This window comes from Sus scrofa, chromosome 2, assembly GCF_000003025.6.
Source record: "Sus scrofa isolate TJ Tabasco breed Duroc chromosome 2, Sscrofa11.1, whole genome shotgun sequence".
In the NCBI taxonomy this organism is placed as follows: domain Eukaryota; kingdom Metazoa; phylum Chordata; class Mammalia; order Artiodactyla; family Suidae; genus Sus; species Sus scrofa.
In genome coordinates, this window is record NC_010444.4 from 71110047 (window position 1) to 71123380 (window position 13334).

The 13334-nt window shown below is 48.2% G+C and overlaps 1 protein-coding gene across 1 annotated transcript in view; it reads left to right on the forward strand.

The window, feature by feature from the left end:
• The window catches only part of FBN3 (fibrillin 3), a 72443-nt gene that overhangs the window by 8014 nt on the left and 51095 nt on the right, over nucleotides 1-13334 (forward strand). The window contains exons 10-19 of the mRNA XM_013994696.2: nucleotides 1128-1280; nucleotides 1397-1582; nucleotides 1996-2139; nucleotides 2210-2329; nucleotides 2468-2593; nucleotides 6310-6432; nucleotides 6548-6823; nucleotides 7071-7124; nucleotides 11931-12056; nucleotides 12144-12269. Coding sequence (XP_013850150.2) covers nucleotides 1128-1280; nucleotides 1397-1582; nucleotides 1996-2139; nucleotides 2210-2329; nucleotides 2468-2593; nucleotides 6310-6432; nucleotides 6548-6823; nucleotides 7071-7124; nucleotides 11931-12056; nucleotides 12144-12269 — 1434 coding nt within the window. The remainder of the gene's footprint in view (nucleotides 1-1127; nucleotides 1281-1396; nucleotides 1583-1995; nucleotides 2140-2209; nucleotides 2330-2467; nucleotides 2594-6309; nucleotides 6433-6547; nucleotides 6824-7070; nucleotides 7125-11930; nucleotides 12057-12143; nucleotides 12270-13334) is intronic.

Here is a 13334-nt window from a genome sequence, read left to right on the forward strand (position 1 = left end):
CAAAGGCAGCATCATCTGTGCTAAAATTCTTACTTTTTGTCTCATCTTCCCCGCTGGAGAGGGAGCTGCTTGGTCAGATTCCCTGGGGTCGAGAGATCTGAGTTCCCATCCCCCCTCCCTCTCCAGCAGCTATGTGACCTTGACCAAGTCTGTTGCCCTCTTCTCGTCTGGGCAGGTCCAGCCCTGTTCGAGGGCCAAGGATGGGGCTGGGAATGCAGAGCTCCAGCTCCCACATGAATCCCACACATGCACCTGGGGACCCCCTCCCTGCCAGGTGCATGGGGTGTGGTTTGGGAGGTGGAAACGCATGCTATTTTCTCAGCCCAGGGCAGCTCAGGGGCGGCTACAAGGGCCCTCCCAGCTGATGGGAGGAGTTTTTCCACTGTGGGCCACCTGCCAACATTTGTGGGTTTTTAAACCTAAAAAATATGCTCTTTGAATCAGAGCCTGAGAAATTGGATCACTGCGTAAAGCCATCATCAGACATGAGAGCACAATGAAAGGGTGGCCCTGGGGAGCCTCTGCCTCAGTCTCCCCAGGGCCTGCAGCCGTCAGTCCATGGGTCTGTTTCTCCAGCCCCTCCTCAAATTCACAGCCTCTTAGATTTCCCCGGAACGCCCAGGGCTGGCAGGCTGGGACACACACACTGCTATAGATCCCAGCATTTCTGCATGAGCACCGAGCTTGACTTCCTATGTGTGTAAGGAAGGGGTCTTTTTGTCTTTTTAGGGCCGCACTTGCAGCACATGGAGTTTCCCAGGCTTGAGGTCTAATAGGGGTCTTTGGTAGTTGAATACCCCCAGTGATGGGGAGCTTACTCCCATATCAGCTTTTGGATCAGTTTTGCTTTCAGTGAGCCCAAATCTCCCTCTCTGAGGTGATTTGGAAATCTTGGTCCTAAGATCCTCACTTAGTGAGGACCCGCCATGTTCCAGGTATGGTATGCTCCTTGACAATCCCCAAGTGAGGTGGGTACTCTGAGCGTCTCCCATCTAAGGATGGGGAAACTGAGGCACGGAGCGGCAAGGAGGTCTGTCCTGCGGACAGTGCTAGTAGAACTGGGATTTGAAGTCTGGTGACTGATCCTCCCTACTACCCCCCCACCCCCCGCCCTTGTCCCATTGCAGACCACCGTGCTGGCACCTGCTTCTCGGCGCTGATTGTAGGCCGCTGTGCCAGAGACCTCGCTGGCCACTATACCCACAGGCAGTGCTGCTGTGACAAGGGCATGTGCTGGGCAGCTGGTCCAGTCCCTGAGCTGTGTCCTCCACGGGGCTCTGGTGAGTGGCCCTGGGGCTGCCTCCCGCCTTCCTCTGCCTCTTGAGCTCCCCCTGCAGGTTGTGGCCTTAAGACACAACCAACTCAAGGCGTCGCCTCCAACGATGCTTCCTTGCAGATGAGTTCCAGCGACTGTGTGCCCCGGGGCTCCCGCTGTTGCCCTCCTACCCTGCCCCCTTCCCCAGCCTCCCTGGCTTCGGATCCAGTGGCCGTGTAGGTCCTGGCTTGGGGACAGCACGGCACAGCCCCCACGGCTCCAGTGGGCGTGGGGTTCCCAGTCTGCGCTTTGGTGATGCCAACATTGGTGAGGAGCCGTCCAAGACACCTCCCTTGGGGGAGGGGGTCTGGGCCTCTGAGAGGGAGGGCCAAGGCTTTGGAGTGGGGGACCTGGCCTGAGCAGTAGGGGTGAGGGTACTGAGAGTGAACTGGGGATGGGGGGTGGATTGGAGATGTGGACCTCAAAAGCAGGGTGTGGATTTGGGCTTTGGGTGAGGGTCTAGGGCTGGAGTGGGATCTAGCCCCACGATAAGGGTCTGGGAGTCTCAGCCAGTGTGGGGGTCTGCATCTAGGTGCAGGTCTCGAAGCTGAAGTGGGAGCGCCTGGCCTTAGGGGGTGGGCCCCCAGCCTTGGTGGGTGTCTGAAACCCAGAGGTAAGGCCCAGATTCAGGGCCAGGGAGCCAACCCTCACTCAGGTGCCCTTGTGGGCCCTGCCTGCAGGCACAGCCACGCTGAACCAGACCATCGACATCTGCCGACACTTCACCAACCTGTGTCTCAACGGCCGCTGCCTGCCCACCTCTTCCAGCTACCGCTGCGAGTGTAATGTGGGCTACACGCAGGACATGCGGGGGGAGTGCATTGGTGAGCGGAAGCCGGAGGTGGGGGTGGGGTGCACCCTGCCTGGCCAGGGCTCAGGGTCCTCTGCCCACAGACATGGACGAATGTGCCAGCAGCCCCTGCCACCATGGAGACTGTGTCAACACCCCTGGTTCCTACCACTGCCGGTGCCATGAGGGCTTTCAGGCGACGCTCACCAAGCAGGCGTGTGTGGGTATGGCTGTCCAGCGGAGAGTGGGGGTACCAGGGGGCCTGGCTGGTGGAGCCTGCCTCTTGGTTCAGCCTGAATTAGAGTCTGAGGGCTGGGGGGGGTGCGGGGGCATCTGCTGACTGCCTACCTGCCTCCCCCCAGACGTGGATGAGTGCATGGTCAGCAGTGGCCTCTGCCACCACGGCCGCTGCATCAACACGGAGGGCAGCTTCCAGTGTGTCTGCAATGCAGGCTTTGAGCTCAGCCCTGACGGCAAGAACTGTGTGGGTGAGTCGAGGGTGGGCGGGTAGGGAGGGTGCTTCTGGGCCCCAGTGGCTGCCTTTGAGGGTCACCTTGCATCTTTACTCCTGCCCCATCACCCACCTTCTCCCTTATGGTAGGTCCTCTGCTCACCTTTATGAGCCCAGCCAGCTCATCCAAGATCCTTCTTGTGATCTGTCCACCTCCTACCCATTCCTTCATTCTCTCCTTCCATGAATTCATTGCAGGAAGGGGCCTTTGGGGCAAGACCGAGCCTTTAGCTGTCTGCCCCTTCCTCAGCTATTCCCCCAGAGTCTGGCCTCTAAGAGAGGCCTGATCTCAGGCTCCCTATGGAGTAAGGGAGTGCCCTCCAAGCTCCTCACAGTTCATGGGGGCCACCGAGGATCCCCTCTATTCTCTTCTGTCACCGTGTCTAAGGAGACCTGCCTTAAAGTCTTCTTTCATTGGGAAGAATTTTTTCCTTTTCTGCATTCACTCATTCAATTTTTTTTTTTTTCAGAGCATTTACTTTTAATTGATTTTTAGACACATTTAGAAAGTTGGAGTTTCCGTTGTGGCCTAGCAGAAATGAATCTGACTAGGAACCATGAGTTTGCAGGTTCGATCCCTGGCCTCGACCAGTAGGTTAAGGATCTGGCATTGCCGTGAGCTGTGGTGTGGGTCTGATCTGGTGTTGCTGTGACTGTGGTGTAGGCCTGTAGCAACAGTTCCGATTAGACCCCTGGCCTGAGAACCTCCATATACGAGGGTGTGGCCCTCAAAAGACAAAGGACAAAAAAAAAATTTTTTAAAAAGATAAGAAAGTTGATTATTAAATTAGTTATTTTCTTAGCATTAACTTTAGGTGCAGTGATTAATCTCCATGTTTAAATCAATATTATTTTTATTTACATTTTTTTTTTACTACTAAGATACCACCTACTGAAATTAATTTTAATTCTAAAGATTAATTCATGGTGTTACAGTTTACCATCAAGTCTTTAACGTTACCTTCAGATTTCTGCAGCATCTATAACCAATAAGAGTTGAAATCGTCAATTAGTTTGGGCTTTTTTCTTTTTTTTTTCTCGCTACACATTTTATTTTATTATTTATTTTTAATTTTTTGTAAGTAGGCATTTTATTTATTTATTTATTTATTTACCTGTTAATTAATTAATTATGGCCACTCATGTGGCATGTGGAAGTTCCCGGGCCAGGGACTGAATTCAAGCAGCATCTTCGACCTACACCGTAGCCGCGGCCATGCCAGACCCTTCCAAATGGGGATCAAATCCACACCTCTGCAACAACCAGAGATGCTGCAGTCAGATTCTAAACCCACTATGTCACAGCAGGACCTCCACATTTTATTTTTTAATTTAATTTTTAAATTAAAGTATAGTTGATTTACAGTGTGTTAGTTTCACTTGTACAGTAAGGTGATTCCATTACACATAACACATACATACATGTATATGTGTGTGTGTGTATTCTTTTTTGGATTCTTTTCCCTAATAGGTTATTATGAAATATTGAGTATATTTTCCTGTGCATTCATTCATTTTTTAAAACCTTTTGAGCGTCTTTATTAATATATAATTCCCATACCGTAAAGGTAGCCTTTTAAGCATACACTTCAGTGGTTTTCGGTCTGTTTCCAGAACTGTACAAGCGTTACCGTAATCTAAGTTTAGAATCTCTTCACCACCTCCTCTCCATTAGTAGTCATTCCGGAATCCTCTCTCTCCCCTCCTCCAGCCCTCAGCACTAGACTAAATTGACTTTCTGCCTGGTCTGGGCATTTCGTATAGATGGAATCACATACTACATGGCCTTTTGTGACTGGCTTCTTTCACTGAGCATCATGTTTTTAAGGTCCTTCTGTGTTGTAGCATGTGTCAGAACTGCATTCCTTTTTATTGTCAACTGACATCCCATTATATGAGTAGACCATGTTTTGTTTATACCCTCATCAGGTGATGGATATTTGGGCTCTTTCCACTTTTTTGCTATTATGGATAATGTTGCTCTGAACATTCATATACAAGTTTTGATGTAAACTTTTTATTCATTTCTTCTTTACCCTCCCTCTCCCCCTCCCTCCCTGGCTTTTGGTGCAATCCCTTGTTATTCCAAACTGATACTTTGGTGGACAAATCACTCCTGCACCTACCTCTTTCCTTTATTTTATTTATTCACCTATTTTTTGGCTGTGCCTATGGCATGTGGAAGTTCCTAGGCTAGGGATCGAACCCACACCACAGCAATAACCCAAGCTGCTGCAGTGACAATGAATGCCAGGTTCTTAACCTACTGTGCCACAAGGGAACTCCCTGCCTTCATTTAAATTACACTGTTTTCTTGTTAGCTGACAACTTTTGCCCTTTTCTTTTTAAATTCAAGTGAGAGTCACACGAGATGATTTTAATCATTTAAAGTGAAAAATCAGTGGCGTTTAGTAATTGCCAATGTTGTGTAACCACGTTTATTTTATGTTTGAAAGAAAATAAACATGGCATTTTTAAATAAACAATTTGGTGGCATTTAGGATATCTCCAATATCACACAGCCATCATCTCATTTATGGAATTCTTTTTTGCATTTTAAAAAACCATGGCACACTCTACATAGTGTAAAATTTACCATTTTAACCTTTTTTTTCCTTTCCATTGTGGTTTATTTCAAGATGTTGAATAGAGTTCCTTGTGCTCTACAGTAGGACCTTGTTGTTTATCTATTTTATTTATACTAGTATGTATCCGTTCCGTTTCAACCTCTTTTTTTTTTTTTGTCTTTTTAGAGCTGCACCTGTGGCATATGGAGGTTCCCAGACTAGGGGTCGAATTGGAGCTGTAGCCGCCGGCCTACACCACAGCAACCTGGATCTGAGCCGCGTCTGCTACCACAGTTCATGGCAACACTGGATCCTTAACCCACTGAGAGAGGCCGGGATTGAACTGCCGCCTCATGGATACTAGTCAGGTTCCTTTCCACTAGGCCACAATGGGAACTCCTCCATTTCAGCCATTTTTAAGGGACCAATTCGGTGGCATTTTGTACATTCCTAATGTCATGCAACCACTACCTCATTTTTTTCAAATACTTTTTGCATTTTTTATTGTGGCAAAATATACATAACATAGTTACCATTTAAACCCTTTTTTTTTTTTTTTTTTTGCTTTTCAGGGCTGCACCTGCAGCACATGGAGGTTCCCAGGTTAGGGGTTGAATCGGAGCTACAGCTGCCGGCCTGTGCCACATCAGATCCAAGCCGCCTCTGTGACCTACACCACAGTTCACAGCAGCACCAGATCCTTAACCCACTGAGCAAGGCTAGGGATTGAACCCACAACCTCATGGTTCCTAGTCGGATTCGTTTCCACTGTGCCACGATGGGAACTCCTAAACCACTTTTAGAAGAACAGTTTGGTGGTGTTTAGGGCAGTGTTATGCATTCACCACCTCGCTTTCATTCAACATTGAACAGCTATTGATGGAGCACCTGTGTCAGCCAGGACGGAAGATGCAGATATGAGCTAGTGGCCCCAGTCTTGAGTCAGGAGAGTTCACAGCCCAGCAGGCTAATATCCAAGGCGACATGGCACAGCCACATCTCCTCTCAGGCTCCCACTGCCCTGGGAGGGGTCCCTGGAGAAGTGAGAGGGCAGGGCTGATCTACCTGGCAGGATTGGCCTGACGAGGGATGAGTCCTGGGACCCAGCCTCTCCCCGTGTCCCCAGACCACAATGAATGTGCCACCACCACCATGTGTGCCAATGGAGTGTGCCTGAACGAGGATGGCAGCTTCGCATGCCTCTGCAAACCCGGCTTCCTGCTGGCACCTGGTGGCCGCCACTGCATGGGTGAGGCTGGAGGCTGAACCCCAGGGGAGTGATGGGGACGGGGAGGAGGGAAAGGTGGATGGCAGGGAACTGGGACCTGTGGTAGTGCCCTCATGCCCCCCAACACACATCCTAGACATTGACGAGTGCCAGACTCCTGGCATCTGCATGAACGGCCACTGTACCAACACCGAGGGCTCCTTCCACTGCCGCTGCCTGGGGGGGCTCATGGTGGGCGCGGATGGTCGAGTGTGTGTGGACACGCACGTGCGCAGCACTTGCTATGGGGCCTTCGACAAGGGCTTTTGCGCCCGTCCCTTCCCTGGTGCTGTCACCAAATCCGAGTGCTGCTGTGCCAGCCTGGACCACGGGTTTGGGGAGCCCTGCCAGCTGTGTCCTGCCAAGGACTCTGGTAAGTGTCGACTGCCCTGTCCCCATCCACTTTCCCTGGCCCTGCTTTGGTCTTTGCTTCTAATCCATCACCCTGGGGAGGGGGTGGAGGGGGGCTTGGCTCTCAGGGGTGGGAAGGGGTGTCTCTTCCTATTGGGGTAGGCATTTTAGTCCCAGACTCTTGCTCAGCCCTAAGGGGCCACGTCTTGGGCGTGGCTTGGGTTCAGCAATGGCTAATGACTCCTCTCTTCCGGCTCCTGCCACCCCAGCCGAGTTCCAGGCCCTGTGCAGCAGTGGTCTTGGCATCACCACAGATGGCAGAGGTGAGTGGGGTGGTCCCAGGACAGAGGGGCGGGGTGGGGCTTGGGCACTGTATCAAGTCACTGGGACTGCTGGAGGGTTTCAGCAACATCTATTTGCCCGCAGCTCTGAGAGTAAGACATGAGCAGAGTTGGCTCCTCTGAAAGCTGTGAGGAAGAGTTTATCTCATGCCTCTCCTGCAGCTTCTGGCACTTAGGTGTTTTTTTGTTCTTTGTTTGTTTGTTTTGTTTTTTTACAGCTGCACCTGTGGCATATGGAAGTTCCCAGGCCAAGGGTTGATTAGGAGCTGCAGCTGCCAGCCTACACCACAGCCACAGCAACACAGGATCCAGCCACATCTGCCACCTATGCTGCACTTGTGGCAGTGCCAGATCATTAAACCACTGAGGGAGGCCAGGGATCAAACCCCCATCCTCATGGATACTAATTGGGTTCTTAACCTGCTGAATCACAGCGGGAACTCCCTGGTGCTTAGCTGTAAATCCTTGGCTCCTAGAAACATCACCCTGATCTTTGCCTTCGTCTTAAAAAACAAATTACAGGAGTTCCCATCGTGGCTCAGTGGTTAACGAATCCGACTAGGAACCATGAGGTTGCGAGTTCGATCCCTGGCCTTGCTCAGTGGGTTAAGGATCCAGCATTGCCGTGAGCTGTGGTGTAGGTCGCAGACACGGCTCAGATCCCGCGTTGCTGTGGCTCTGGTGTAGGCTGGTGGCTACGGCTCGGATTAGACCCCTAGCCTGGGGACCTCCATATGCCGTGGGCACGGCCCCAGAAAAGGCAAAAAGACAAACAAAACAAAAAAAACAAATTACAGTGTTGTGTTAGTTTCAGGTGTACGGTAAAGAAATTCAGTTTTACACACACAACAATATATATATTCAGCTTCTTTTCCCTTAAGTTATTACAAAATATTGAGGAGAGTTCCATAATTCCTTGTGCTATACAGTAGATCCTTGTTGTGTCTATGTTTTATAGAGAGTAGTGTGTATGTGTTAATCCCAGACTCCTAACTTATCCATCCCCCTCTGCCTACATCTTGACATAAGGTTTTCCCTGTGTGCCTGTACCCACAGTTTCCCTTTATAAGAACAAAGTCATTCATATTGGAATGGATTGTAGACCCACCCTAATGAATGATCTCATTTTCACTACATCACCTCTGTAAAGACCTTTTCTCCAAATAAAGTCACATGCTGAGATCCTGGATGTTAGGACCCCAACCTAGGACACCACCCCTTCCTGAAACAGCCTTTCTGTCTGAGCAAGAAATAGAAGGACTTAGAATACAATCAAAATTGCCATTGACTGCTGGGCCATCGGGACAGGATAAATGTCCATCTCCCAGTTAAAGGGACAGATTCTGGAGCCAGGTGCCTGGGTTTGAACCAGGCCCTGTTTACTGATTGAATAACCTCAGGCAGGTTACTGACCATCTCTGTGCCTCCTGTCTGTAAAGTGGAGATAATTATAAGACCGATTTCACGGCTCTTGTGAGGATCAGTGAGTTAATATGCTTGGCACAGAATAGTAAGCATCCTATAATGTTAGTGATTATGATTTTGCTTTTTTTTTTTTTTTTTTGGTTGTATCTATGGCGTGCGGAAATTCCAGGCCAGGGATCAAACCCACGCCACAGCAGTAACCAGAGCCACAGCAGTGACAATCTTGGGTCCTTAACCTGCTGAGCTACCAGGGAGCTCCTGATTGCACTTTAAAAAATTATGTTGCGACCATATAAAATTTGTTCCATGAGTTCCAAAGTGGGGGCAGTTTTTTTTTTTTTTCCCCACTGTACAGCAAGGGGGTCAGGTTATCCTTACATGTATACATTGCAATTACAGTTTTTCCCCCACTCTTTCTTCTGTTGCAACATGAGTATCTAGACATAGTTCTCAATGCTATTCAGCAGGATCTCCTTGTAAATCTATTCTAGGTTGTGTCTGATAAGCCCAAGCTCCCGATCCCTCCCACTCCCTCCCCCTCCCATCAGGCAACCACAAGTCTCTTCTCCAAGTCCATGATTTTCTTTTCTGAGGAGATGTTCATTTGTGCTGGATATTAGATTCCAGTTATAAGTGATATCATATGGTATTTGTCTTTGTCTTTCTGGCTCATTTCACTCAGGATGAGATTCTCTAGTTCCATCCATGTTGCTGCAAATGGCATTATGTCATCCTTTTTTATGGCTGAGTAGTATTCCATTGTGTATATATACCACATCTTCCGAATCCAATCATCTGTAGATGGACATTTGGATTGTTTCCATGTCCTGGCTATTGTGAATAGTGCTGCAATGAACATGCAGGTGCATGTGTCTCTTTTAAGTAGTTTTGTCCGGATAGATGCCCAAGAGTGGGATTTCGGGGTCATATGGAAGTTCTATGTATAGATTTCTAAGGTATCTCCAAACTGTTCTCCATAGTGGCTGTACCAGTTGACATTCCCACCAGCAGTGCAGGAGGGTTCCCTTTTCCCCACAGCCCCTCCAGCACTTGTTATTTGTGGATTTATTAATGATGGCCATTCTGACTGGTGTGAGGTGGTATCTCATGGTAGTTTTGATTTGCATTTCTCTTATAATCAGCGATGTTGAGCATTTTTTCATGTGTTTGTTGGCCATCTGTATATCTTCTTTGGAGAAATGTCTATTCAGGTCTTTTGCCCATTTTTCCATTGATTGATTGGTTTTTTTGCTGTTGAGTTGTATAAGTTGCTTATATATTCTAGAGATTAAGCCCTTGTCAGTTGCATCATTTGAAACTATTTTCTCCCATTCTGTAAGTTGTCTTTTTGTTTTCTTTTTGGTTTCCTTTGCTGTGCAAAAGCTTTTCAGTTTGATGAGGTCCCATGGATTTATTGCTTTGGGAGACTGACCTGAGAAAATATTCATGATGTTGATGTCAGAGAGTGTTTTGCCTATGTTTTCTTCTAGGAGTTTGATGGTGTCCTGTCGTATATTTAAGTCTTTCAGCCATTTGGAGTTTATTTTTGTGCATGGTGTGAGGGTGTGTTCTAGTTTCATTGCTTTGCATGCAGCTGTCCAGGTTTCCCAGCAATGCTTGCTGAATAGGCTTTCCTTTTCCCATTTGATGTTCTTGCCTTCCTTGTCAAAGATTAATTGACCATAGGTGTCAGGGTTTATTTCCGGATTCTCTATTCTGTTCCATTGGTCTGTCTGTCTGTTTTGGTACCAGTACCACACTGTTTTGATGACTGTGGTTTTGTAGTATTGCTTGAAGTCTGGGAGAGTTATGCCTCCTGCTTGGTTTTTGTTTCTCAGGATTGCTTTGGTGATTCTGGGTCTTTTGTTGGTCCATATAAATGTTTGGATTGTTTGTTCTAGTTCTGTGAAAACTGTCCTGGGTAATTTGATAGGGATTGCATTGAATCTGTAGATTGCTTTGGGTAGTATGGCCATTTTTACAATATTGATTTTCCCAATCCAGGAACATGGAATATCTTTCCATTTCTTTACATCTTCTTTGATTTCTTTGATTAAAGTTTTATAGTTCTCGGCATATAGGTCCTTTACCTCCTTGGTCAGGTGTATTCCGAGGTATTTGATTTTGTGAGGTGCAATTTTAAAAGGTATCGTATTTTTGTATTCCTTTTCTAATGTTTCATTGCTGGTATACAGAAATGCAACTGACTTCTGAATGTTAATCTTCTATCCTGCCACTTTGCTGAATTTATGAATCAGTTCAAGGAGTTTTGGGGTTGAGTCCTTAGGGTTTTCTATGTATAGTATCATGTCATCTGCATACAGTGACAGTTTGATCTCTTCTCTTCCTATATGGATGCCTTTGATTTCTTTTGTTTGTCTAATTGCTGTGGCCAGGACTTCCAAAACTATGTTGAAGAGCAGTGGTGAGAGTGGGCATCCCTGTCTTGTTCCAGATTTGAGTGAGAAGGCTTTCAGTTTTTCCCCATTGAGTATTATACTTGCTGTGGGTTTATCATAAATGGCTTTGATTCTATTCAGGAATGTTCCCTCTATACCCACTTTGGCGAGGGTCTTGATCATGAATGGATGTTGAACTTTGTCACATGCTTTTTCTGCGTCTATTGAGATGATCATATGATTTTTGACTTTTTTTTTGTTAATGTGGTGTATGATGCTGATTGATTTGCGTATGTTGAACCATCCTTGTGAACCTGGGATGAACCCAACCTGGTCATGGTGTATAATTTTTTTGGTATGTTGTTGGATTCGGTTGGCTAAGATTTTGTTGAGAATTTTTGCATCTATATTCATCAATGATATTGGGCGATAGTTTTCTTTTTTGGTGGTATCTCTGTCTGGTTTTGGAATGAGGGTGATGGTGGCCTCATAGAATGTCTTTGGGAGTATTCCTTCTTCTTCAACCTTTTGAAAGAGTTTAAGGAGGATGGGCACCAATTCCTCTTTATATGTTTGATAGAATTCACCTGTGAAGCCATCTGGTCCTGGACTTTTATTTGTAGGGAGTGATTTTATGACCTCTTCAATTTCATTTCTAGTGATCGGTCTGTTCAGTTGGGGGCAGTTTTGACACACACCCCCGGGGCCATTTGGCAATATATAAACAAATATGGGGAGGGTGCTACTGGCATCTTGTGGGTGGGAACGCTGCTCAATATTCAGCAGTGTACAGGATGCCCCCCACCAGCAAAGAATGATCTGGTCCCAAATATCCACAGTACTGAGAGACCCTGGTCTCAAGGAAAGGAGGCAGGGTCTAGGCTGCAGCTCTGGCCCTGGGGGACCTGGCTTCTGGAGCCTCCAAGGACCCAGGGCAGTGGCTGATGCCTTCCTCCCACTGCAGACATCAATGAGTGTGCCCTCAACCCTGACATCTGTGCCAACGGCATGTGTGAGAACCTGCGGGGCAGCTACCGCTGCATCTGCAACCTAGGCTATGAGGTGGGCGTGGCTGGCAAGGAGTGCCAAGGTGAGTACACCGAGCAGTGGGCGGGCAGGTGGGTGGGCCGCCCCCACCGCACACCCCTCACCCAGCTCTCCTGCCCCTGCCCTGCAGATGTGGATGAGTGCGCCCTCAACAGCCTCCTGTGTGACAACGGGCGGTGCTGGAACAGCCCTGGCAGCTACAGCTGCTCCTGCCCCCAGGGCTTCAGCTTCCGGCAAGACACAGAGACTTGTGAAGGTACAGGGGCACAGGGGCACATGTACACACACACAGACACACACATGCACGTAACGTGTTCTGCACGTTGTGGGTACACACATGCCCAAAGCCGCATGTAAACCTGCATTCTCTCTCACACACACACACTCAAAGACATACATATATTTACATTCAGTCTCATAGTTATACACACTCTTTGGTACACACTCAGACACACACATGCCCATATTCACACTCCCTTATATCCTCACATTTTACACACACACTCACAGCCACAGTTACACCCTTAAAAGCACACCCTATGCAGACATTCAAACACTCACACCTGTGTGCATATGATCACTTGGTTATACCACAGTGGTACTCATTCAAAACACACACCCACCTTCACGCTCATAGACATTCCCACATAGTCACACAGCGTCACATGTGCACCCTCAAAGACACCCGTGTGCCCACATTCCCTCACTTACCCTTGCAAACACTTACGCTCACGGCCACACACACTTGTGTGCAGGCACACATGCCCTCACTTACCCACACAGTTGTGCACTCACTTACACACTCATATACATTCAGGGTCATTCAGGAATACATTACATGCCCAGCTTCCTTCACACACAGTATACTCAGCACACACACACACACACACACACACACACACACACACACGTGTTTGCATGTGCCTACCATTGCCCACTTTGTTGCAATGACCTTGCCCATCACACGGAACCTGTCAGCACTCATAGGCACCTCCATTCACACATGCACACACACACACTCACACACACACACAAGCCTTCTATCTGTTCCCACCCCTCCCTTAGCCGTTTGTCTTCTTTCTGGCTGACTTCATCCCCTGCCACAACCAGGCCTCCATCCCTTCAGAGTTTTCCTCCTGCTTCTGACCCTCAGACTCTCTTGTGCCATGACCTAGCCACTGAGGGGCACTGTGCCCGTCCCTCTGCACTTTCACCCATGCATGCTTCCGGGACCCTGTATATCTGCACCCTTGCACGGGTGCACAACACAGTTCAAGTGCAGTCACATAGGTGTGAGTCTGAGCAGTCGGTCCCCCTGCCC